The 26,142-nt window shown below is 41.3% G+C and overlaps 1 protein-coding gene across 1 annotated transcript; it reads left to right on the forward strand.

Moving 5' to 3' along the window:
• mblac1 (metallo-beta-lactamase domain containing 1) lies at nucleotides 1-25,741 on the forward strand. The gene is made up of 2 exons (XM_034165016.1): nucleotides 1-570; nucleotides 22,066-25,741. Exons 1-2 carry the CDS (start codon nucleotides 1-3, stop codon nucleotides 22,303-22,305), a joined length of 810 nt encoding a protein of 269 aa, XP_034020907.1. The 3' UTR covers nucleotides 22,306-25,741.
• The last annotated feature ends 401 nt before the right edge of the window (nucleotides 25,742-26,142 follow it).

Raw genomic sequence — 26,142 nt, forward strand, 5'->3', positions numbered from 1 at the left:
ATGAAACAGGCTTCACTTGAACACGCCCCCTGTGCTCGATCCAAGTCTCGGGGGTTTGGTGTCACATCCGGTCACATCCGTCACTACCGGTGTCACAGTCGCGTGCAGTTTTTTGGGATTTTGCAGCTGTTCGTCGTGACTGACGTCGTCATGGTGGATTCCGAACGTAAAGCGTCCTCTTACAAAACCGTGGCTTTGCCTGAGTCCCAGTTGGACATTGCGGGCCTGCCGTACTCGGTGTCCGTCCTCAAAGTTGGGTACTGTGTGTCTCAGGCCGACGGGACGCTCCGAGCCGACGGGACCATTTCTCTTATAACAGGACCGAAGAACATTCTGGTGGACACCGGCGGCCCGTGGGACCGGGACTTTCTGCGAGGGAGACTGAGAGAAAAAGGGCTCGAACCTGAAGACATTAACGTTGTCGTGGGGACTCACGGACACTCGGACCACATCGGGAACCTGAACCTGTTTTCGGCCGCGCTGACGGTCGTTGGATATGACGTCAGTGTTAAAGACACGTACCGCTCCAATAAACTGGCAGAAGGACAAGATTACTGCATCGATGAGCATGTAAGTGTTTGGTTTGTTTTATTTTTGTTGTTATTGTTGTAATTTTTAAATGGGCTCATTTTTCGCTGCACCTCTGTGGAAACAAAACCATCATAACTACCCGAAGAAACACTGCAAGAAATCATTTGGTGCAAAATAACATGCATGATGAAAGGAAAAAAACTAAATCAAACTTCATGATCGGTGAGACGGCCTTTCAGATTTCACCAAAATGACATCATTTAATGTGTACTGATATCCACACATTATAATGTCACTTTATTTATGAAACGTGTTGCAAAATTAGAGCTCATTTTAGTGAAGAGAACTCATTTACACAGTGAATATTTTAGTTTTGTTTTAATGCCATCTGCAGGAGGAAGAGTGTGTGTGTGTGTGTGTGTGTGTGTGTGTGTGTGTGTGTGTGTGTGTGTGTGTGTGTGCGCGCGCGCGTGCGCACCTGCATGAGGTTTTGAAGTACAGGTGTTGTGCCCGATTCAGCACCCCTGCCGTGAAATGCACCACCTTCGTGGGAACGCGCGTTTGAACCTCGTCGCCTTTAAACTCACATTTAACAGCACAGATACAGTTTGCGCAGACAAAAACGTACACAAATCAATATCCGGTTGTTAAGCGCTGACGTAACGCATCATGTGATAAATCTGTTTCCGGTTTCTGTCGAGATGAGGTGCCTCGCGTAACTGCATATGTGTGCACTGAAAAAAATTACTTGACAAAGTTCGCTTATTTTGATGGGCAAGTAAGTGTATAAATTGTTCGTCCGAACATAGTAATGTATAAAATCTACTCACTATAAAACGATAAGTATTTTTTAACCTGGAGTTAGCTTATTTTCACAGGCAAAATATACATTTATGCTCCTAACGTAAAATACAGAAAATGTTTTACTTACTAGGCTGTAAATACACTGAATACAATAAATAAATTAAAAAAAACCTGACGAAAAAACAAAATGCGCATGCGCAGTTGCACGTCAAACGAGTTACATCATCCCATGTGCAGTTGCGCGAGCACCTCATCTCGACGGGTGACGTCTTCAAGTCCGGGGTAGAGCGATGCATGCGCAGTAGCGCGAGGCACCTCATCTCGACATTCACCTCATCTCAACAGGACACCTGGTCCAAAGACCTCCAAGTTTATAATTAAAGTTACGTCTGTTTGATCCTTTTAAGGATCTATAGTTTAAGTTTAGTTTATGTTTACATTGTGCGCAAACCTCCGTCCCTCCGATCTCCGCCTCCGTTAACCGCATTCGTCTGGTTCTATGGTCAGAACACTTAATAAAACTTTTTTCTTTTACTTTACATATTTTATTATACACAGGTAAAATATACATGTCTGTTTCTTAATAAAAAATATTTATTACAATAAACAGGACGTTAAAGTGCAAACTTCACTTTCTCCCCGAACGACATTAACAGGAAGCGATCGCAGCTCGCAGCAACTCCCATTGAAAATAAAGGAGAAACAACTTGAGCGTCTGACATCTTTACATAAAACAAACGCAGTAACAACGTCTAAAAAAACAGTTAATATATATCCAGAAGAGTTTTAGGCACAATATACAAAGAGTTTTATGATGCGATGTTAATGCTGTTGTCCGTGTGCAGCGGTGTAAGTGCAGCCTCATCAGATCGCCTCAGTGCAGTTCTGTGTTAATGACAGCGCGCCTTTTTTGTTTGGAGCCGGAAGTTGAAAATCACATGATGCGTTACGTCACACTTAACAATCGGATGATCCTTATTCTATGTCACGTTGTCTCCAGATATGTGGGAGTGAACAGAATATGTTCATATTTACGAGCACTAATTGGCTGCTTTTGTTTAGTCAGAACGAAGCGTCTCTATTTTCTTGTTTGTTTTATGACGTTTCATCACACAATGGTGTTTGTTTTAGTGTTTATTTGTTAAAATTATTTTAATTTTATTCATTGACGTTATAAATGAATATGCAGCTTGAATCACTGTGGAACGTTTGAGGACCCTGTTGAAACTAGCTTCCATTCCTTCTTCTTTGTCTTTCGGCTGTTCCCGTTAGGGGTCGCCACAGCAGATCAATCGTTTCCATCTCACCCTGTCCTCTGTATCTTCCTCTGTCACACCAACCACCTGCATGTCCTCCCTCAGCACATCCATAAACCTCCTCTTTGGCCTCTGTCTTCTCCTCCTACCTGGTGGCTCCATCCTCAGCATCCTTCTCCCTATATACCCTGGGTCCCTCCTCTGCACATGTCCAGACCATCTCAATCTTGCCTCTCTGACTTTGTCTCCAAACCGTCCCACCTGAGCTGTCCCTCTGATATGTTCATTCCTAATCTTGTCCATTCTTGTCACTCCCAAAGAGAATCTCAACATCTTCAGCTCTGCCACCTCCAGCTCTGCCTCCTGTCTTTTTGTTAGTGCCACTGTCTCTAAACCATACAACATAGCTGGTCTCACTACTGTTTTGTAAACTTTCCCCTTCACTCTTGCTGATATTCTTCGGTCACAAATCTCTCCACCCACTCCACCCTGCCTGCACTCTCTTCTTCACCTCTCTACCACACTCTCCATTACTTTGAACAGTTGACCCCAGATATTTAAACTCATCTACTTTCACCACTTCTACTCCTTGTAACTGCACTATTCCACTGGGCTCCCTCCCATTCACACACATGTACTCAGTCTTGCTTCTACTGACTTCTACTGCATTGTTGGGTTGGCTTGTTTTACACCGGATGCCCTTCCTGACGCAACCCTCATTTATCCGGGCTTGGGACCGGCACTCAGAATGTACTGGCTGCACACCCCATGTGGCATTCCTATTGTCTGTATATGTATTATGTCTGTATATAATATATTAATTTATTCAGAGTATTGTCATCATCTTCAGAATTATTATTATTATTATTATTATTATTATAAAAATGTAATCATAACAATGGTTGTCATTCCATGTTACTTAATTTCCAAATACAACACAAAAGTGAAAAGAACGTGTATTTTTGGAAGTGTGTCAGATATACGAGGTCTATTAGACAATATTTTTTTTTTTTTTAACTATATGGATTTGAATGACGTGCGATTCCACCAATCATGCTTGAACCCTCGTGCGCATGCGTGAGTTTTTTCACGCGTGTCGGTGATGTCATTTCCCTGTGGGCAGGCCTTGAGTGAGATGTGGTCCCGCCCTCTCGGCTGAATTCCTTTGTTTCACACACTGCTCGAGACGGCGCGCGTTGCTTTATCAAAATTTTTTCTGGACCTGTGAGGAATATCCGATTGGATACTATTCGAGAAATTAAGCTGGTTTTCGGTGAAAAGTTTAATGGCTGATGAGAGATTATGGGGTGTTTCTGTCACTGTAAGGACTTCCTACAGAGCGGGACGTCCTGCAGTGCTTCCAGGCGCCGTCGTCGGCCTGTTTCGACCTGAAAACATCCTATTTTAAGGCTTAATTCACCCAGGACGTCGTGAGAGAACAGAGAAGATTCAGAAGAGGCCGGCATGAGGACTTTATGCGGACATTCCACTGTTTAAGGACATTTTGTAATGAAAGACGTGCACGCAAATTCGCCGAGTCGTTTCCGTGACGACTCAGCGAATCTGTGTGCGCCGCGACAGGAAAAACACCTCCGTGTTGAAAACCATTTGTAAAATTCAGGCGGCTTTTGATGGCTTTCAACAAGTGAGTAACTGAGAAATTGTTTAACAGCTTGGGCATGTTCCAACTTGCCCGTTAAGGTTTCCAACGGAGGTGTTTTTCCTGTCGCGACCCCCCGCGGTCGGGTCCGGCCCGACATGCGACTCTGCCCGCACATTCTTTCATTACAAAATGGCCGTTAACAATGGAATGTCCGAATAAACTCCTCATGCCGACTTCTTCTGAAAGTTCTCTGTTCTCTGACGACTTCCTGGGTCAACAGAGCCTGAAATGTGGAAGTTTTCAACTTGAAACAGCGAGACACTGCCGCCTCGAAGCACAGATCGCCGTCAGGCGCTGTGGGCCGTCCTTACAGCGACACTACCAGACCAAAATCTCTCATCAGCCGTTAAAATTTTTACCGTAAACCAGCTGAATTTATTGAATGGTGTCCACTCAGTTGTGCCTTACATTTTTGAAAAATTTTGATCAAACAAAGCAGCAGTCTCTGAGCCATTCCTAAACAATGAAAAAACGACGAGAGGGTGGGCGACTCCTCACTCAAAGACCGCCCACAGGCGAATGACGTAACCGACAGGCGTGAAAAAACTCTCGCATGCCCACGAGGGTTCAAGCATGTCTGATGTAATCACACGTTATTCAAATCCATATGGTTTTTGAAAAAAATAATAAGGTCGGATACTTTTCTAATAGACCTCGTATTTTCTGTCTAACTAGTTACATGGAAATAGCTTTATTGGCGTGGAAGGGGAGAGCAGTGGTGGCTCTTCAATTAATTACTCCCCGGGCAAGACCCCCTTCGAGCCCAACCCCCCCAAAAACCCACAACATTTTGCACAAACAGCCATTTTTTATTATTTTTATATTATTATTACATTATATTATGCTTTATTAATCTGTCTTTCAGGGAGGAACAATTAGCTCTTTATTAATGTGCATATTTGTCTCAACATTTAGCAAAATATGTAACTTGATATTTGTAAATATTCGGCTAAATGTGTACTTTGCATTAAGTAATCTGAAAAAGGTTTAGGTTTGACAGAAATGTGACACTCCAGTGTTTTCCTTTTTTCCTGAGTTTTTGGTTTTCATCTGTAGGTCAAAAGAAAATTTAAACTGAAATGTTACTAGCATTTCTATGTCAATGAAATCAAATGTGATTGTTTTTCTCTATTAAATAAACCATTTAATTATGAAGATAAGCCTCATTTTAAATGTTAGAGAGAGATGTGAACGGGTTGGCGGTGTACACGGGGCTTCTGTTTAGGGCTACGCTTCCTCCTCACAGTCACCCAGTCGGCCTGCTTTCCCGGCTGCTCGGGATCTGCCAGGGGGTAACTAACGGCGGCTAAGCTACCTTGGTCCGCACTGACTACAGGGGCCTGGCTAGCTGTAGAATTTTCCACGGTGCGGAGCCGAGTCTCCAATTCGCCCAGCCTGGCCTCCAAAGCTACGAATAAGCTACACTTATTACAAGTACCGTTACTGCTAAAGGAGGCCGAGGAATAACTAAACATTTCACACCCAGAGCAGAAAAGTGCGGGAGAGACAGGAGAAGCCGCCATGCTAAATCGGCTAAGAGCTAGTAGCTGCGCTAAGCTAGCGGATTCCTAAAAACACGCAAAGTGAATAATGTGTAAATAATTTAGAGGTGATTCAGCAGAAGGAGTGCTTTAGTTAAGGCACGTAAAGATTACACTGGGAAACAAATCGTAATCTAGATAACTAGATCAATCTAACTGCGCAGATTAAACAGCTAACAGATGCACAAAAACACCGCTGTGCTCCGGAACAGGAAGTGATACAATACCGCAGTGAGAGCCAACCACCAGTATAATGCGCCAAATCACAGCAAAAGCCGTCTCAAATGTCATCATTTTTATTCTTAGTATTATCTTTATTATTACTATTTTGTCACTCTTTGTCCTCCTCTGTCAAACTGACCATGGATTTTAGCATCCTTAAAGTATATAAAACATAAAGAGTAGGTGTCATGGAGGATATTTTTTAGGGGGTGCATTTTAAGGCAAGCCAGTCTGCCATGAAATGCACCCCCTCCTATCTCCCCCCTGGAAAGTGTCACATTGATGAAATTTGCTGTATCTATCAGTATCTGTGCTATGAATTTACTCTTAAAAGCATTTCACGCTGGGACTAACAGAAGGATATTTTTTAGGGGGGTGCATTTTACGGCAAGCCAGTCTGCCACGAAATGCACCTTCTCCTATCTCCCCCCTGGAAGGTGTCATATTGATGAAATTTGCTGTATCTATCAGTATATCAGTTCCCACGAAGGGGGTACATTTCACGGCAGGGGAGCACCCCCTTCACGGGAACGCACATTTGAAACTCGTCGCCTTTAAACTCACAATTAACAGCACAGATACAGTTTGCACAGAGAACAATGTACACAATCCAGTATTATTCTTATTCTATGTCACGATGTCTCCAGATATGTGGGAGTGAACAGAATATGTTCATATTTATGAGCACTAATTGGCTGCTTTTGTTCAATAGGAATGAAGCGTCTGATATTTTCATATTTATGACGTTTCATCACACGATGGTGTTTGTTTTAGTGTTTATTTGTTAAAATGATTTTAATTTTATTCATTGACGTTATAAATGAATATGCAGCTTGAATCACTGTGAAACGTTTGAGGACCCTGTTGAAATTAGCGTCCATTGCTATCGTCTGTATATGTATTATGTCTGTATACGAGGTCTGTGAGAAAAGTATCCGACCTTATTATTTTTTTAAAAACCATATGGATTTGAATCACGTGTGATTACATCAGCCAAGCTTGAACCCTCGTGGGCATACAAGAGTTTTTTCACACCTGTCGGTGACGTCATTCGCCTGTGAGCACGCCTTGTGGAAGGAGTGGTCCAGCCCCCTCGTCAGAATTCCTTTGTCTGAGAAGTTGCTGAGAGACTGGCGCTGGCGTTGATCAAAATTTTTTCAAAAACTGTGAGGCACATCCGAGTGGACACCATTCGAGAAATTCAGCTGGTTTTCGGTGAAAATTTTAACGGCTGATGAGAGATTTTGGATTGTTTCTATCGCTGTAAGGACTTCACGCAGAGCGGGGTGTCGCGCAACGCTCCGAGGTGACGTCGTCATCCTGTTTCAAGCTGAAAACCTCCAAATTTAAGCCTCTGTTGACCCAGGACGTCGTGAGAGAACAAAGAACTTTCAGAAGAGGTCGGAATCAACAGTTTATCCGGACATTCCACTGTTAAAGGAGATTTTTTTTAATGAAAGAACGTGCGGACGGATTGGCGTGTCGGCTCGCAGCCGGTGTGGCGCGCCCGCCACAGGAAAAACACCTCCGTTTGAAGCCTTAAGGACAAGTTGGAACATGCCCTGCTGTTAAACAATTTCTCAGATACTCACTCAACCGAAAGCCACCAAAAGCCGCCTGGATTTTACAAATGGTTATCAACACGGAGGTTGTAACACGGAGTAAAAAAATTATTTACTCAGTGTAATTTGTATGATATTTTCCCTAATTAGTGAAGTAAATTTGCTACGATTAGCTATAATTAGTTATTTTGCCAAATACAAAGAAAAACTAACTGTACTATATAAGGAATATAAACACTTTGAGTTAAAACACTACAACACTGTGATATTAAAAAACAATATTAGAATAAATACTTTAGCAAGTAAACTTAATTGTGATTTAAACACTATGAATACCCAGAACATAAAGAACACAACAACAGCATTAAAATAAATTCCAGCAATTTAATGAAATTAAGGTAATAAAGTATTTATTGTATAAAAACTCCACAATCATATTCATTCATTTTCTATACCCACTTACTCCACTCAAGGGTCACGGGGGGCTGAAGGTCATCCCAGCAGTCATGGAGCAAGTGGTAGGCCTCACCCTACGGTACACTGGCATTTCGTAGGACCACATAAAGACAACCAGCACATTCTCACACACACCTGGGTACAGTCATTTAAGTCACTAATTCACCTAACTTATGTCTTCAGAAGTGGCTCGCGTGCACACACACACACACACACACTCAATGTCAACTGCAATATTAAAATATTTGAGCAATTACCTAAGAAACCTAAATGTATAAACTGTTTATTTGAAACACGATATGCAATAAAATTAATTCAACATTTAAGCAATAATATAAAAAAAAGTTAACAAACTGTCTTAATTATAACACCACTTTAAACATAAGAAATACAATATTAAAATAAAATGATTTAAGCAATAATAAAAAAGTTAAACTGTTTTGTAATTATAGCACCACTTTAAACACGATATGCAATAAAATTAAAACATTTAAGCAATAATATAAAAAAGTTAACAAACTGCCCACGTGGGCGGCAGCAGTGAGACCTGGAGGGGGGTGATTGGGAAGCACGGCCTCCCCGATCTGAACCCGAGTGGTGTTCAGTTGTTGGACTTCTGTGCTAGTCACAGTTTGTCCATCAGGAACAACATGTTCGAGCACAAGGGTGTCCATAAGTGCACGCGGCACCAGGACACCCTGAGCCAGAGGTCGATGATCGACTTTGTAGTCGTATCATCTGACCTTCGGCCACGTGTCTCGGACACTCGAGTGAAGAGAGGGGCAGAGCTGTCAACCGATCACCACCTGGTGGTGAGTTGGATCTGCTGGGAGGGGAGGAAGCTGGTCAGACCTGGCAGGCCCAAACGTATCGTGAGGGTCTGCTGGGAACGACTGGCAGAACCCTCTGTCAGCGAGGTCTTCAACTCCCACCTCCAGGAGAGCTTCTCCCAGATCCCGGGGGAGGTTGGAGACATGGAGTCCGAGTGGACCATGTTCTCCACCTCCATTGTCGATGCAGCTGTTCGTAGCTGTGGTCACAAGGTCTCTGGTGCCTGTCGCGGCGGCAATCCCTGAACCCGGTGGTGGACGCCGGAAGTAAGGGATGCCGTCAAGCTGAAGAAGGAGTCCTACTTATCTTTGTTGGTAGGTGGGACCCTGGAGGTGGGAGCCCGTGCGGTCGCAGAGGCAAAAACTTGGGTCTGGGAGGAGTTCGGGGAGGCCATGGAGGAGGACTGTTGGTCGGCCTCGAAGAGATTCTGGCAAACCGTCCGACGCCTCGGGGCGGAAGCAGCTCTCCGCGGGTGGTGCTGGTGGTTGGCTCTCACTGCGGTATTGTATCACTTCCTGTTCCGGAGCACAGCTGTGTTTTGCTGTATCTGTTAGCTGTTTAATTTGCGCAGTTAGATTGATCTAGATAACGATTTGTTTCACAGTGTAATCTTCACGTGCCTTAACTAAAGCACTCCCTCTGCTGAATCACCTCTAAATTATTTACACATTATTCACTTTGTGTGTTTTTAGGAATCCGCTAGCTTATCGCAGCTACTAGCTCTTAGCCGGTTTAGCATGGCAGCTTCTCCTGTCTCTCCCGCACTTCTCTGCTCTGGGTGTGAAATGTTTAGTTATTCCTCAGCCTCCTTTAGCAGTAATGGTACTTGTAATAAGTGTAGCTTATTCGTAGCTTTGGAGGCCAGGCTGGGCAAATTGGAGACTCGGCTCCGCACCGTGGAAAATTCTACAGCTAGCCAGGCCCCTGTAGTCGGTGCGGACCAAGGTAGCTTAGGCGCCGTTAGTTCCCTTCCAGCAGATCCCGAGCAGCCGGGAAAGCAGGCCGACTGGGTGACTGTGAGGAGGAAGCGTAGCCCTAAACAGAAGCCCCGTGTACACCGCCAACCCGTTCACATTTCACATTTCGGGTGGGGAGCTGTTGACCCTGACTGGGGATGTTGTTGGGCGGTGGAAGGAATACTTCGAGGATCTCCTCAGTCCAGTCGTCACGTCTTCTGAAGAGGAAGCAGAGACTGGAGACTCAGAGGCAGACTCATCCATTACCCAGGCCGAAGTCACCGAGGTGGTTAGAAAGCTCCTCGGTGGCAAGGCTCCTGGGGTGGATGAAATCCGTCTTGAGTACCTTAAGTCTCTGGATGTTGTGGGACTGTCTTGGCTGACACGCCTCTGCAACATCGCGTGGCAATCAGGGACAGTGCCTCTGGATTGGCAGACTGGGGTGGTGGTCCCTCTGTTTAAGAAGGGGGACCGGAGAGTGTGTTCCAACTATAGGGGGATCACACTCCTCAGCCTCCCCGGTAAGGTCTATTCCAGAGTACTGGAGAGGAGAATTCGGCTGATGGTCGAACCTCGGATTCAGGAGGAGCAGTGTGGTTTTCGTCCTGGTCGCAGCACACTGGACCAACTCTACACGCTCCATCGGATGCTCGAGGGTTCATGGGAGTTCGCCCAACCAGCCCACATGTGTTTTGTGGATGTGGAGAAAGCATTTGACCGTGTCCCTCGGGGCACCCTGTGGGGGGTGCTCCAGGAGTACGGGGTCCGGGGTCCTTTGCTAAGGGCTATCCGGTCCCTGTACGACCACAGCAGGAGCTTGGTTCACATTGCCGGTAGTAAGTCAAATCTGTTTCCAGTGCACGTTGGCCTCCACCAGGGCTGCCCTTTGTCACCGGTTCTGTTCATTATTTTTATTTTATAGAATTTCTAGGTGCAGCCAGCGTGTAGAGGGGGTCTGGTTTGGAACCACAGAATCTCGTCTCTGCTATTTGCGGACAATGTGGTTCTGTTGGCTTCGTCAAATCAGGACCTTCAGCATGCACGGGGGCGGTTTGCAGCTGAGTGTGAATCGTCCGGGATGAAAATCAGCACCTCCAAATCCGAGGCCATGGTTCTCGACCGGAAAAAGGTGCTTTGCCCTCTTCAGGTCGTTGGAGTGTCCTTGCTTCAAGTAGAGGAGTTTAAGTATCTCGGGGTCTTGCTCACGAGTGAGGGACAGATGGAGCATGAGATCGATAGACGGATCGGTGCAGCATCTGCAGTGATGCGGTCGCTGTATCGGACCGTCATGGTGAAGGGAGAGCTGAGTAGGGGGACAAAGCTCTCGATTTACCGATCGATCTACGTTCCGATCCTCACCTACGGTCACGAGATTTGGCTCATGACCGAAAGAACGAGATCACGAGTACAAGCGGCCGAGATGAGTTTCCTCCGCAGAGTGCCTGGGCGCTCCCTTAGAGATAGGGTGAAGAGCTCGGTCACTCGGGAGGAGCTCGGAGTCAAGCCGCTGCTCCTCCACATCGAAAGGAGTCAGTTGAGGTGGCTCGGGCATCTTTTCTGGATGCCCCCTGGACGCCTCGCTGGAGAGGTGTTCCGGGCATGTCCCATTGGGAGGAGGCTACGGGGAAGACCCAGGACACGCTGGAGGGATTACATCTCTCGGCTGGCTTGGGAACGCCTTGGGAGCTGGAGGAGGTGTGTGTCGATCGGGAGGTCTGGGCGGCTTTGCTTGAGCTGCTGCCCCCGCAACCCAACTCCGGATAAAGCGGAAGAAAATGGATGGATGGATGAATGGAGTTAACAAACTGGCTTAATTATAACACCACTTTAAACATAAGAAATACAATATTAAAATAAAAATATTTAAGCAATAATAAAAAAGTTAAACTGTTTGTAATTGTCACACCACTTTAAACATAAGAAATACAATATTAAAATAAAATATTTAAGCAATAATAAAAAAGTTAAACTGTTTGTAATTGTCACACCACTTTAAACATAAGAAATACAATATTAAAATAAATATTTAAGCAATAATAAAAAAAGTTAAACTGTTTGTAATTGTCACACCACTTTAAACATAAGAAATACAATATTAAAATAAATATTTAAGCAATAATAAAAAAAGTTAAACTGTTTGTAATTGTCACACCACTTTAAACATAAGAAATACAATATTAAAATAAATATTTAAGCAATAATAAAAAAGTTAAACTGTTTGTAATTGTCACACCACTTTAAACATAAGAAATACAATATTAAAATAAATATTTAAGCAATAATAAAGTTAAACTGTTTGTAATTGTCACACCACTTTAAACATAAGAAATACAATATTAAAATAAATATTTAAGCAATAATAAAAAAGTTAAACTGTTTGTAATTGTCACACCACTTTAAACATAAGAAATACAATATTAAAATAAATATTTAAGCAATAATAAAAAAGCTAAACTGTTTGTAATTGTCACACCACTTTAAACATAAGAAATACAATATTAAAATAAATATTTAAGCAATAATAAAAAGGTTAAACTGTTTGTAATTGTCACACCACTTTAAACATAAGAAATACAATATTAAAATAAATATTTAAGCAATAATAAAAAAGTTAAACTGTTTGTAATTGTCACACCACTTTAAACATAAGAAATACAATATTAAAATAAATATTTAAGCAATAATAAAAAAGTTAAACTGTTTGTAATTGTCACACCACTTTAAACATAAGAAATACAATATTAAAATAAATATTTAAGCAATAATAAAAAAGTTAAACTGTTTGTAATTGTCACATCACTTTAAACATAAGAAATACAATATTAAAATAAATATTTAAGCAATAATAAAAAAGTTAAACTGTTTGTAATTGTCACATCACTTTAAACATAAGAAATACAATATTAAAATAAATATTTAAGCAATAATAAAAAAGTTAAACTGTTTGTAATTGTCACATCACTTTAAACATAAGAAATACAATATTAAAATAAATATTTAAGCAATAATAAGAAAAGTTAAACTGTTTTGTAATTATAACACCACTTTAAACATAAGAAATACAATATTAAAATAAATATTTAAGCAATAATAAGAAAAGTTAAACTGTTTTGTAATTATAACACCACTTTAAACACGATAAGAAATAGGAGAAGCTTGAATCTTGAACTGAGAGCCTAGACAGAAACGATAAGAAATACGATATTAAAATAAATATTTAAGCAACAACATAAAGTTAACAAATAAACTGTTTTGTTATATTATAATACCACTGCAAACATAAGAAACACAATATTAAAATAAGGATTTAAGCCATTATATGAAAACCTAAAAAAAAATATTGCAGTTGCAATAAACCCAGTATAAAGAATATTAAAATGTATATATGTTATCAATAAAATGAAAAACTAACAATCAAAACATGCCGTGGTACTTTTGAACACAAGAGTTACCATCACTTGCACCCAGGGCACAGGTACTCCTGATCCAAAGGAGGCTTCTGTACACAGGTGTGGTGGTACCACCTCTGACACATCTCACTGCCAATCTGTGTAAACAAGGACATGGATTGTTACTTTATTCGTGACCCCTGTGGACAGCCTGGCATTTACTGTGTACACAGCCCAGAACCTCTCCCCCATTGTCTAGCAGAGCTGCTAACAAGAAACCACTGAGAACAAATCCCATTCGTTGGGGTCACGTTGCTAACCGGATGTGACGTAGTGCCGTGCTCACCTATTATATGGAATTCATACGTCTATACCCCTTGCAGTCACATGACCACTCCCCATCAACATGTTGTCGGTCACGTGCAGGGCTTCAAGGATTATTTACACGAGAAGCAACATACGTACTGGAAAGTGTGGGACAAGCTTTGAGATAAACTCATCATGTCTGATCATGATAGTGGAGTAAGCAAACATACCAGGCATCTTTCTGGCGCTGAAATACAGCGGTACAAGGGCAAAATTGCCATTTTTGGGGTGCTTGTAATGTACACAACACCAGGTGTGATTTCTGTGACTGCACCTGGAGTGAAATTGTTATTACCACATGTGTAAGTACATTCAGGACTTAATTAGTTAATTGATGATTACAGACTTGCATATTCATAATAGTTTTTACTGACAATATTCGTCATTAACTTTATTGAATGTTGTGTACGCTGCTGTGTGATTGACCCCAGATAGTTTTAATGAATATTATTACTAATAATATTTACAATAATAATAATTAGGCTCCAGCTACCCCTTGAGCCCCAAATGGAGTAAGTAAGTATGGAAAATGGATGGATAACAATAATAATAATAATGTTAGCCATTTCAAGAGGACTCCAGCACTTTTTGCTTGGGCCCATAATAATATATAATGAAACTGGAATGCATATAGAAAAAAACAGTTCAATATTTGGAGTATTAATTTATGGGCCGCATGGTGGCTTAATGGTTAGCACTGTTGCCTCACAGCAAGAAGGTCATGGGATCAATTCCCACCTGCTGAGTGGAGTTTGCATGTTCTCCCTGTGTTTGTGTGGGTCCCTCTGGCTTCCTCACACATCCAAAGACATTCAGGTTAGGTGGATCGGAAACTTTGTCCGTAGTTGTGTGTGCAGGTATGAATGTGTTTGTCTATTTGTGGCCCTGTGACAGACTAGCGTCCAGGGTGTATCCTGCCTCAAGTCCTCTGACCACCTGGTAGTCTACTGCCCCCTTCCCCACCCTGACCTTTAATTGGTGTAAGTGGGTATAGAAAATGGATGGATGGGGTATTCATTCATTCACTTTCAGCTGTTTATCTGGGTCCAGATTGCAGTGGTAGGAGAAGACCAAGCACCTCACCTCACACTTCCCTATTCTCAGCCCAAAGCTTCCTGGGGGATCCTGAGGTGCTCCCAACATTGCTGGGAAATGCAATCCATCCAGCATGATCGGGGTCTTCCCTGAGGCCTCTTTCCAGGTTCATGACCATAGGTGAGGAATCAAGTGTAAATCAACTGGTAAATTGAGAGCCTCACTTTCTGGCTCAGCTCCTTCTTCTTAAACTCTCCTTTAAGGCGAAAATACACATATATGTCCTGGCTACAGCTAGACCGGTAATTATTCAAGCTGTTCATTTTTGCAGCTATTTTTTTCCTCTATAATTGGAACACACTGTCCAGGCCCCTTTAAAAATGGTGACCACCACCCCAGTTTGTCAATCCTGGGGAAATGTCCCAGAGTAATGAGTATTATCTTTGTAAATGCTGGTAAAGGAACACATACACGTGAATAATTATGTTGTGGCATTGTTGTTACTTAATAATTGAAGTGGACCATGCAGAAGAGGTTTGAAAATTTCTGGAATTCATTGAATATATAAGAAAGACATACAAATTTATGTGTGATACAGTGATCACTTACCCATTTATTAATGTCAGCAGCCATTCCAGGCCAAAACACCTTCTTGATGTTGCATCTCTGGTCTTTTTTTGCCCACTGTGCACACCTCTGGGGCTGTCGTGAAAATCCCTAAAAATGGCGTTGGCTTCCTCCATTCCTCTAACTACCTTTATAACGCCCTTACCAGGAACCTTTAAATAGTGCAGCACTCCATCTAGGAAAGAATTTATTGAAAACATACATTTTCATCAGAAAATAGATCGAGATGAAGCATTACGGAGTTGGCATATGGACATAAGATTAAATAAATGCCCGCACGTGGTGTTTATAATTAAACCACTTAACTCACCTTCGACGACAAACTTTGAAGCTTTTCGCCGAACTTCATTTTTTCCTTTTTATCCATGTTTGGTGGATATTGCCCTTTGGTTTTATAGTCCAAAATTGTCTGATATAATCTTGGCTCCATATTGATATTACTGTCAACACAGTTGACAGTTGGCGACGATGTCCAGGACCTCAGTGGTGCTCACACAAATGGATCCCCAGGGAACTTTATTTTTTCTGTCAAATTTGTGGATATGCTACCGTAAATTAAATGAATAGATTTTGTTAGAGACTGACCCACAGCTTTGATCTACTTTAGCAAATTAACAAATTTATTAAATTTCATGAATGTGTTAATTTGCTAAATTGTATAATTTTTTTAAGTAAAATACAACAAAGCAGGGAAATGCAGTTATACGCAGGTAACTTGTTTTGATTTGGAAATGGTTTTATTGTTCAATTTTTCTGTTAATGTAAACATTTTTCGATTAATAAATTAATTTATTAATGTATGTCCTGTGACGCTTCATGTGTGAAAGTTTTTATGAATAGTTGTTATTTTTATTAATACTGCTACAACTACTACTTACATATCACTGTCTCTTACACATCACATTTGAATTTATTTTATAAAAAAAAGATGCAGAAGAAATTGTGTATAATATAAAAACAACTAATGGCAACAAAACTTAATTAAAAGAAAGAGTTGTTTCTCCCCAACATTATTTGATTGATATAGATTCATAGTATAGATATTGATAGATACAGCAAATTTCATCAATGTGACACCTTCCAGAGGGGAGATAGGAGGGGTGCATTTTGTGGCAGACTGGCTTGCCATAAAATGCACACCCCATAAAAAATATCCTTCTGTTAGTCTTAGCATGAAATGCTTTTAAGAGTACATTCATACCACAGATAATGATAAAAACAGAAAATTTCATCAATGTGACACCTTCCAGGCGGGGGATAGGAGGGGGTGCATTTCGTGGCAGACTAGCTTGCTGTAAAATGCACCCCCCCTAAAAAATATCCTCCATGACACCTACTCTTTATGTTTTATATACTTTAAGGATGCTAAAATCCATGGTCAGTTTGACAGAGGAGGCCAAAGAGTGACAAAATAGTAATAATAATGATAATACTAAGAATAAAAATAATGCCATTTAAAATGAGGCTTATCTTCATAATTAACTGGTTTATTTAATAGAGAAAAAGAATCACATTTGATTTCATTGACATAGGAATGCTGGTAACATTTCAGTTTAAATTTTCTTTTGACCCACAGATGAAAACCAAAAACTCGGGGGAAAAAGGAAAACACTGGAGTGTCACATTTCTGTCAAACCTAAACCTTTTTCAGATTACTTAATGCAAGTACACATTTAGCTGAATATTTACAAATATCAAGTTACATATTTTGCTAAATGTTGAGACAAATATGGACATTAATAAATAACTAATTGTTCCTCCATGAAAAACAGATTAATAAAGCATAATATAATGTAAGAATAATATAAAAATAATAAAAAATTGCTTTTTGTGCAAAATGTTGTGGGTTTTTGGAGGGGTTGGGCTTGTAGGGGGTCTTGCCCGGGGAGTAATTAATTGAAGAGCCACCACTGCTCTCCCCTTCCACGCCAATAAATCTATTTCCATGTAACTAGTTAGACAGAAAATATATCTGACACACTTCCAAAAATACACTTTTGTGTTGTATTTGGAAATTAAGTAACATGGAATGACAACCATTGTTTTTATTACATTTTTATAATAATAATAATAATAATGCTGATGATGATGAGGATACTCTGAATAAATTTATATATTATATACAGACATAATACATATACAGACAATAGGAATGGACGCTAATTTCAACAGGGTCCTCAAACATTCCACAGTGATTCAAGCTGCATATTCATTTATAATGTCAATGAATAAAATTAAAATAATTTTAACAAATAAACAGTAAAACAAACACCATTGTGTGATGAAACGTCATGAAATAAACATGAAAATAGAGACGCTTCGCTCCAACTAAACAATAGCAGCCAATTAGTGCTCGTAAATATGAACATATTCTGTTGACTCCCACATATCTGGAGACAACGTGATATAGAATAAGGATCATATTGATTTGTGTACATTTTTGTCTGCGCAAACTGTGTATCTGTGCTGTTAAATGTGAGTTTAAAGGCGACGAGGTTCAAATGCGCGTTCCCATGAAGGGGGTGCATTTCACGGCAGGGGTGCTGAATCGGGCACAACACCGGAAATTAACTTTGACCTCTCATAATGCTGGACGTTCACACTAACATCTGCAAGATGTTTTATAAATCACTTCAGACAGATTATCTGGTGTCCAAAACAGCATTTTTTAGTTTTAGAAGTGTTTATTTCTCAATAACCTTTGCAAAATGTATGAGAAACAAATTAGATTTATACAGAAATATGCTGTTTTCTACCATCTTGGTTTGTTTTGTTCATAGGAGCAGCCAGTTGACATCACTGAACATCTCTACTCTGATTAGCTGCCGCTGTGTGCTTCCCAGTATCCCTTGTGCAAGTCGGGGAATCCCCCATATGATCTATGATGTCACTGTGGCCACTACCATAGACTGTATGGGTCCTTGCCGAAATTATAGTGGTGCCAAAGACAGTTCTTTTTATGACTTAAATCTTCAATAGCTCAGTGTCCATACACCTTTAATAATGACAGCAGATATTCATACATAGCTTTATTGGTAAAATTCAATTCTATTTATGCATAGCTCTATTTATATGTAGATTTTACTTTTGTTTTCTATCCATACGTAGCACCAAAATTACGTTTTGAAGTGACAGTCTTAACACCTCTAGTTCCAAAATATTTGTAATTATGTATGTTGATTGTCCTATATGTATTTTATACTTGAAGTAGAAAAAAATCATCACAGACATGTGGGTAAATACACGTAATTTCTTCAGTCCAGTGAAAATTCTGACAGCTCTTCAGCAGCTCCCAAACATGTCCGCACCAACACTGTGGCCACTGAATTTAGGTTCCTTGTATCATAAAAGCATTTTATCCCCCCAGTATGAAATATGGGGGAATATAGCGATCAGCATGTCCATCTGTCCGTCCCTCCGTTTTCACTTGCGCGATATCTCAAAAACCAGTTGACCAATTTCATTCGTATTTAGCATAAGGGTCTACGTGGGTGTTCCCTCAACACCAGTCGATTATGGTGACCTTGGGGTCAATTTCAAGATCACAGGGAGATATTCAAGATATTGTCATTGCCACACTTGTTAGCCTGATATCTCAAGAACAAGTTGATCAGTTTCTTTCATATTTACCATAAGGGTGTATGTAGGGACGCTGAATAGTCTCTGATTATGTTACGGTGGATCTGAATTGTTAAAACCCTTAGCAGATGAGCGGTAAGAATCACTCTGATGTCTTTGTTCATATTGTCTCATAGTGTCTCCCTCAGCCCCAACCAGTCCCAGCAGAAGACTGCCCCTCCCTGAGCCTGGTTCTGCTGGAGGTTTCTTCCTGTTAAAAGGGAGTTTTTCCTTCCCACTGTAGCCAAGTGCTTGCTCACAGGGGGTCGTTTTGACCGTTGGGGTTTTACATAATTATTGTATGGCCTTGCCTTACAATATAAAGCGCCTTGGGGCAACTGTTTGTTGTGATTTGGCGCTATATAAAAAAATTGATTGATTGATTGATATTATTTTTTGCAGCTGTCTGGCAACTTATGGTGTGGTTCTATGAATCAAACATAAATGAACACGAATGAGATGTAATCATTAAATTAAATACGAAAATGGTGTATATGAGGTCTATCAGAAAAGTATTTAAAGTATTTTTTAAAAAACTATATGGATTTGAATGACGTGCGATTACACCAATCATGCTTGAACCTTTGTGCGCATGCGTGAGTTTTTTCACGCGTCGGTGACGTCATTTCCCTGTGGGCAGGCCTTGAGTGAGATGTGGTCCCGCCCTCTCGGCTGAATTCCTTTGTTTCACCCACTGCTGGAGACAGCGCGCGTTGCTTTATCAAAAATTTTTCTGGACCTGTGAGGAATATCCGAGTGGACACTATTCGAGAAATTAAGCTGGTTTTCGGTGAAACGTTTAACGGCTGATGAGAGATTATGGGGTGTTTCTGTCGGTGTAAGGACTTCCCACGGAGCGGGACGTCGCGCAGCGCTTCCAGGCGCCGTCGTCGGCCTGTTTCGACCTGAAAACATCCTAATTTAAGGCTTAATTCACCCAGGACATCGTGAGAGAACAGAGAAGATTCAGAAGAGGCCGGCATGAGGACTTTATGCGGACATTCCACTGTTTAAGGACATTTTGTAATGAAAGACGTGCACGCAAATTCGCCGAGTCCTCACGGAAACGACTCGGCGAATTTGCATGCACTGTGTGCGCCGCGACAGGAAAAACACCCCCGTGTTGAAAACCATTTGTAAAATTCAAGCGGCTTTTGATGGCTTTCAACAAGTGAGTAACTGAGAAATTGTTTAACAGCTTGGGCATGTTCCAACTTGTCCGTTAAGGTTTCCAATGGAGGTGTTTTTCCTGTCGCGACCCCCCGCGGTTGGGTCCGGCCCGACATGCGACTCTGCCCGCACGTTCTTTCATTACAAAATGTCCGTTAACAATGGAATGTCCGAATAAACTCCTCATGCCGACTTCTTCTGAAAGTTCTCTGTTCTCTGATGACTTACTGGGTCAACAGAGCCTGAAATGTGGAAGTTTTCAACTTGAAACGGTGAGACGCTGCCGCCTTGAAGCGCAGATCGCCATCAGGCACCATGGGCCGTCCTTACGGCGACACTACCAGACCAAAATCTCTCATCAGCCGTTAAAATTTTTACCGAAAACCAGCTGAATTTATCGAATGGTGTCCACTCAGTTGTGCCTTACAGTTTTGAAAAAATTTTGATCAAACAAAGCAGCAGTCTCTGAGCCATTCCTAAACAATGAAAAAATCGACGAGAGGGTGGGCCACTCCTCACTCAAAGACTGCCCACAGGCGAATGACGTAACCGACAGGCGTGAAAAAACTCTCGCATGCCCACAAGGGTTCAAGCATGTCTGATGTAATCACACGTGATTCAAATCCATATGGTTTTTGAAAAAAATAATAAGGTCGGATACTTTTCTAATAGACCTTGTATACTTAACAGATGACACTCAGAAATATGGCAAAGATGACAAAATAGATAAACAGTCTGTCAGATGCATTTCTGTGTTCCTGCATACATTTCCAAACCAACGCTGCCATCGACTGGCCATTGAACACACTGGCAGTTGAAACCATGAGGGGACTACCCCCTGCTAATGTTACTGGCTGATACCCTGCTGTCAAGTTAACAACACGTGTGGTAAGATAAACATCTTATAAACAACATCAAGGACATGAGAATTAATGAACACAAAGGGATCCTCACTCACTCACTTGTACTGTACACACTGTTGCCAAAAACGGCTGGTTGTGCTGATGTTGGTGAGGATTGTCATGAATTGCTACCCTGCTCCATGTTGAGCTCCAGACTATGCAAAATGGTTGAGTTACAGTAGAGGAGAGAAAGTGCCCAGTGACAGTGAATGAAAGACCCAAACAAAATGTCCAGTAGTTGGAGCTTTTCCCCACAGTGTACTTGGGTGAATCCCCTGACACTGTTGATTGTGGTGACCTTGGGGTCAATTTCAATGTCACAGTGATGTATTCAAGATATTGTCATTGTCACCCTTGTTAGCGCGATATCTCTAGAAGTAGTTGACCAATTTCATTCATATTTAGCATCAGGGTGTACTTGGGTGATCCCCCGACACTTTATATTAGTGATTTGTGGGGACCGGCCGGCTATGCCATCTCCTAATGACTCTTATCAGTAAGCTAAAGGAGACGTGTGGTCTTGTTGAATTTACTTGTCAGGCACATTGTGGTGTCATGGAGATGTGCAATAGTGCAAAACTGATGAGAGAAAAATGCACGCTTATGACATCAGCCATGCAATGGAACAAATAGTGAATGTCACATGAGCTAGAATCCACCAATTAAATGACAAAGATCAACTCAGGTATGTATTAATGGGGGCGAGCTAACCAGGCTCTGGTGACACAAAAAGTCCTCAACAGTGAATCGGGCGGAGGAGATGATAGCTTCTAACCCAACGGCTGTGATGAAGGCTGCACCAAGTCCTCAGACCCTGATTGTCTGGGATTTCCCAGCCATCGCACCAGGCCAAGGATCTCTCAAGGACCATGCGTTTGTCAGTGTGCAATGGCATTCCCACATTAAACAAACCCACACACAGGTATCTCTCGATCTGCCACCATCCCATCTGGGAATCGATCAAGGCATGGTCTTCTTGCTACCGAGAGATTGTCACGATGACTATTTATGTAGTATTACTAATTTACCAAGTAACCATGTAACGGAGCACCTTGGCTGAAAAGGGAAAGTGTGTATGTATGTAACATATGTCCACAACTGTGTGTATTAGCTGCTGAATCCTGTCTTTGCTACAGGTATCTGTTGTTCCTACTCCAGGCCACACGGGACAGGATGTCAGCGTGCGAGTGAAGGGAACCTCAATGGGTACAGTGCTGCTTGCAGGGGACTTATTCGAGTCCTGCTCGGATGACGACACTTGGCGGGATCTGAGTATGAACCCTGCCATACAAGCAATCAACCGCTTGCAGGCGCTGTGCACTGCTAATGTCATCATTCCTGGACATGGACTCCCATTTGAAGTTCTCAGGGACTGATACTCCAAATCAACACCACTCAGAGAATCAGCTCCAACACTTAACTGAGACTATTAAAGTAACACCCAAAAAGTTACAATCACCTTTTAGAGTCTTTTTCTCTGGCTTGTTCCCTATCAGACAAACAGCAGTGTCTTTGATTGTCCTCAGTTTTTCTTATTGCTGAGAAGCAGAAAACTAGAGCACTGCGCTCGTAGAGCACAAACCTCCGCCAGTACTAGTATCCAATTCCACAAAATTTTACCTTGGAAAAAATTTCAAAGTCAAAGTCCTGTTAGAAGTGGATTGTCATAATTAAAGTTAAAAAACGTACAAAAGTACAATAAAAGCACACGTCATCAAAAAATATCACAGTACAACTAAATTAAATGTGATCAAATGTCAGGAGCATGTATTTAGTTCATGAACTTGAATCAAAGTTTTTTGAACATTATTCAAAAACGTTTTCAGCTTTTTCAGTTTCTGAATTCTTTTTCACATCATTCTCACAGAACATTGGTTTTCTCTGCTGTGCACAATTTGTCATTGCTTTTTGGAACTTGGTTTCCAATTGATAACTGGAAGACAAACAGGCATAAAATTGGAACTTCCGTCCAATTTTGGTGGTGTAAGTAAATCCGTAACAGGAAAAATGAGAGCGACTGAGGCACTTTTGATTGTGCCACAATGCAAAATGTACATCATATGTGCTTTTCAGTATTAAATTCAAATGTCAAAATCCACAATCCGGATCAGTTAAGCTCATAGTACTTGGTAGTACAGTTCCTTATATATTAGTCAGCTCTTGGTGTTGAGTGGGGTCGGAGTGAGTGCTTCAATGGGGTCTTCAGGTTGGCACCCTGCTTTATTGCTGTTTCATTGGTTGGCCTACGACACCTCCACGGGGCCCATCAGTGACATCTGGCATCCCTGGTGTGCCCCCCCCCCCCCCCCCCCCCCCCCGCTGCTTTTACCACCTGATCATCATTTTACAGTCCAGATGGGTTCATTTCTCTTGATCCACAGCCATCTGCTGCTTTGTTTGGCGGCTTCACACAGCGATGAACCGCATTCGGTGGGAACGTACTCACTTTGTTGGTCTTCTAGAGCCACTGCGGTCCTCAGCACTGAGCCACCTGCAGGTTGGATCATGCCCACAGGAATGCACCACATGGCCAAAATGTTAATGCTCACATTCCCTCACAATGCCAGTGATACTGCCGAGTCTCCATAAGTAACTGTTCATTTGACACAAAGTCCTTCCAGCGGTATCTGAGGACAATATTGTCCACTACAATGAATCTGTCTGGATTCAGCAGTTTTCCAAAACATGAGAACCATAAGGAGACTAGTTAAGGCACCAAGACACGAGGGATGTGGGAAAAAATATCGATATTATATCACAATATTTACTGTATTTTCTGGAGTATCAGTCACTTTTTTATTTATTTTTTTATTGTTACAGAGAAGGTCAGTCATTTTTTGAACTGTCTCCTCCAGACAGATTGTAACATACAGTTTGTGTATCGTAACAATGGACGTGAATGACGCCAAAATATATGCTGTGATCAGGAAATATTCATGTGTTCATCTCGATTTGTCTAAAGGAAACTGTTTTGCTGTCAATAAGGGTTCCATATTAAGGGTTTTTTTTTTAATTTTAAATAACTTTATTACGTTTGGGGAGGTGATGGTCTAGTGGTTAAGTGTTGGTGTTGAGCCCAGAGGATCCTCAATTCAAACCACCGTCAGGCCGGAAAATCACTAAGGGCCTTTGATCAAGGTCCATAATTGCCAAGTTGCTCCCAATGTGTTATGAGCTCCTCGTGTGACAGCACCGTGACTTGAGTGTTTGGGTGAATGTGAAGCACCATTGTAAAGCATTTTGACCTTCTGATGGAAAAAGTGTTATGTAACTGCAGTCCATTTTACATGAATGAATTTTGCTCTTGAATAATTTTGGACATGTTATACCAATTCCATTTTGAACAAGAGGAAAAACTTTAACGTGTGACACACTTATGTCCAATAATGTTGGGAACAATTTTTTTTTTTTTTTTATTAAATTTTTATTTGTTAATCTGTGTTTGGGCCATCCTTCTCTGTCAGGAAAAAAAACGTCAAACTAAAAGCTTGGATTTTGTTGGTCAGGTCTCTGCAGCGACTTGCTGCGTATTTAGCAGCCGGGAAACCCATTTATGTAATAAAACTAATAATACGCTCTTAGTATTTCAAGTTTATTCATGGCTACATTTAATGTGGGGTCAGTGCTCAGAGACTAGAGGAAACTGTATGTTGGACACTCAGTTTTTCTGATCTGTGAGTAACTAAGAGCTTTTAAAGAAATCAGTATTGTAAAGTTCCTCGCTCGCCTCAGCGTCATGTCCTGTGAAGTTGGTCTTATCTTTCCTGTTACAGTTTGATTATAGCGAGCTGATAATAGCAGTAGATAGTGCTGAGTTAATGTTTTGTGATATTGTTGCAGTTGTGATAACTTGTCACATCACAGAGGATTTACACTCACCGGCCACTTTATTAGGTACACCTGTTCAATTGCTTGTTATTACAAATAGCTAATCAGACAATCACATGGAAGCAACTCAGTGTATTTAGGCATGTAGACGTGATGAAGAGGACTTGCTTATGTTCAAACTGAGCATCAGAATGGGGAAGACTTGAAGTGACTTTGAATGTGACATGTTGTTTGGTGGCAGACGGGCTGGACTGAGTATTTCACAGACTGCTGATCTACTGGGATTTTCACACACAACCATCTCTAGAGTTTACAGAGAATGGCCAAAAAAAGAGAAGATATCCAGTGAGCGGCAGTTGTGTGGATGAAAATGCCTTGTTGATGTCAGAAGACATTGAATGGACAGACTGGTTGATTGGATGACTGTGTGATGCTGTCATCATGTCATGTAGGGACCAACATCTCTGAGGACTGTTTTCAGCAACTTGTTGAATCGATGCCATGAAGGCAGTTCTGAAGGCAAAAGGGGGTCCAACCCAGTACTAGCAAGGTGTACCTAAGAAAGTGGCCCGTGATTGCCCATGCTTAGCATGTGTTTGAATTATGTCGCCTTCAGGTACTGAAACTATTGGCACCAAATTTTGTAGAAAAAATGTTTTTTTCTACCACTCTGATGAGGACTGGATGGAAATAAACTGAGTTGATTGATGATTCAGAATACACAAATCAATAAATGTAGAAATAAACAAATATGTCAGAGTACTTGATGTATGAAAATGTAGAAATATATTCAAAATATGTAATTAATAATTATGCATATATTGTTTCCATCCCACATACAATTCCACTACATGGTAATTCTTGGTTTATCTCTCACAGTGTACTTCTGTGTTCAATAGAATGTCAGAGTGGTAGTACCTGGTACCAGCTAATAATTAATCCTTGTTTATATAAGGATGCAATAAAGTACTTTTGACAAACACACCAATATGTGTTTATTACCCACTGACTGATGAGGGGAGGTATTGTCCTCACCCTTTTCACTCTCAAGCAAAGTCTGAGACCAAGTGTTGGTGCTGTGTGTCACTGCATCCACCACATGGAAGCGCCCTGGGTCCTGGATGGCAACCATCCAGGCAGACAAATGATCCATCTCCACCAGGGATGGGTTTCATTAAGATTTTAATGGTACTACCTCTCTGAGCAGTCATAACTCACATGCACACCTTGTGTGCACTGGACCGGTGAAAGCCGAGTAACAGACATTAAATCAAATCAATTTTATTTATATAGCGCCAAATCACAACAAACAGTTGCCCCAAGGCGCTTTATATTGTAAGGCAAAGCCATACAATAATTACGTAAAAACCCCAACGGTCAAAACG

This window comes from Thalassophryne amazonica, chromosome 23 (assembly GCF_902500255.1).
Source record: "Thalassophryne amazonica chromosome 23, fThaAma1.1, whole genome shotgun sequence".
Classification (NCBI taxonomy): Eukaryota; Metazoa; Chordata; class Actinopteri; order Batrachoidiformes; family Batrachoididae; genus Thalassophryne; species Thalassophryne amazonica.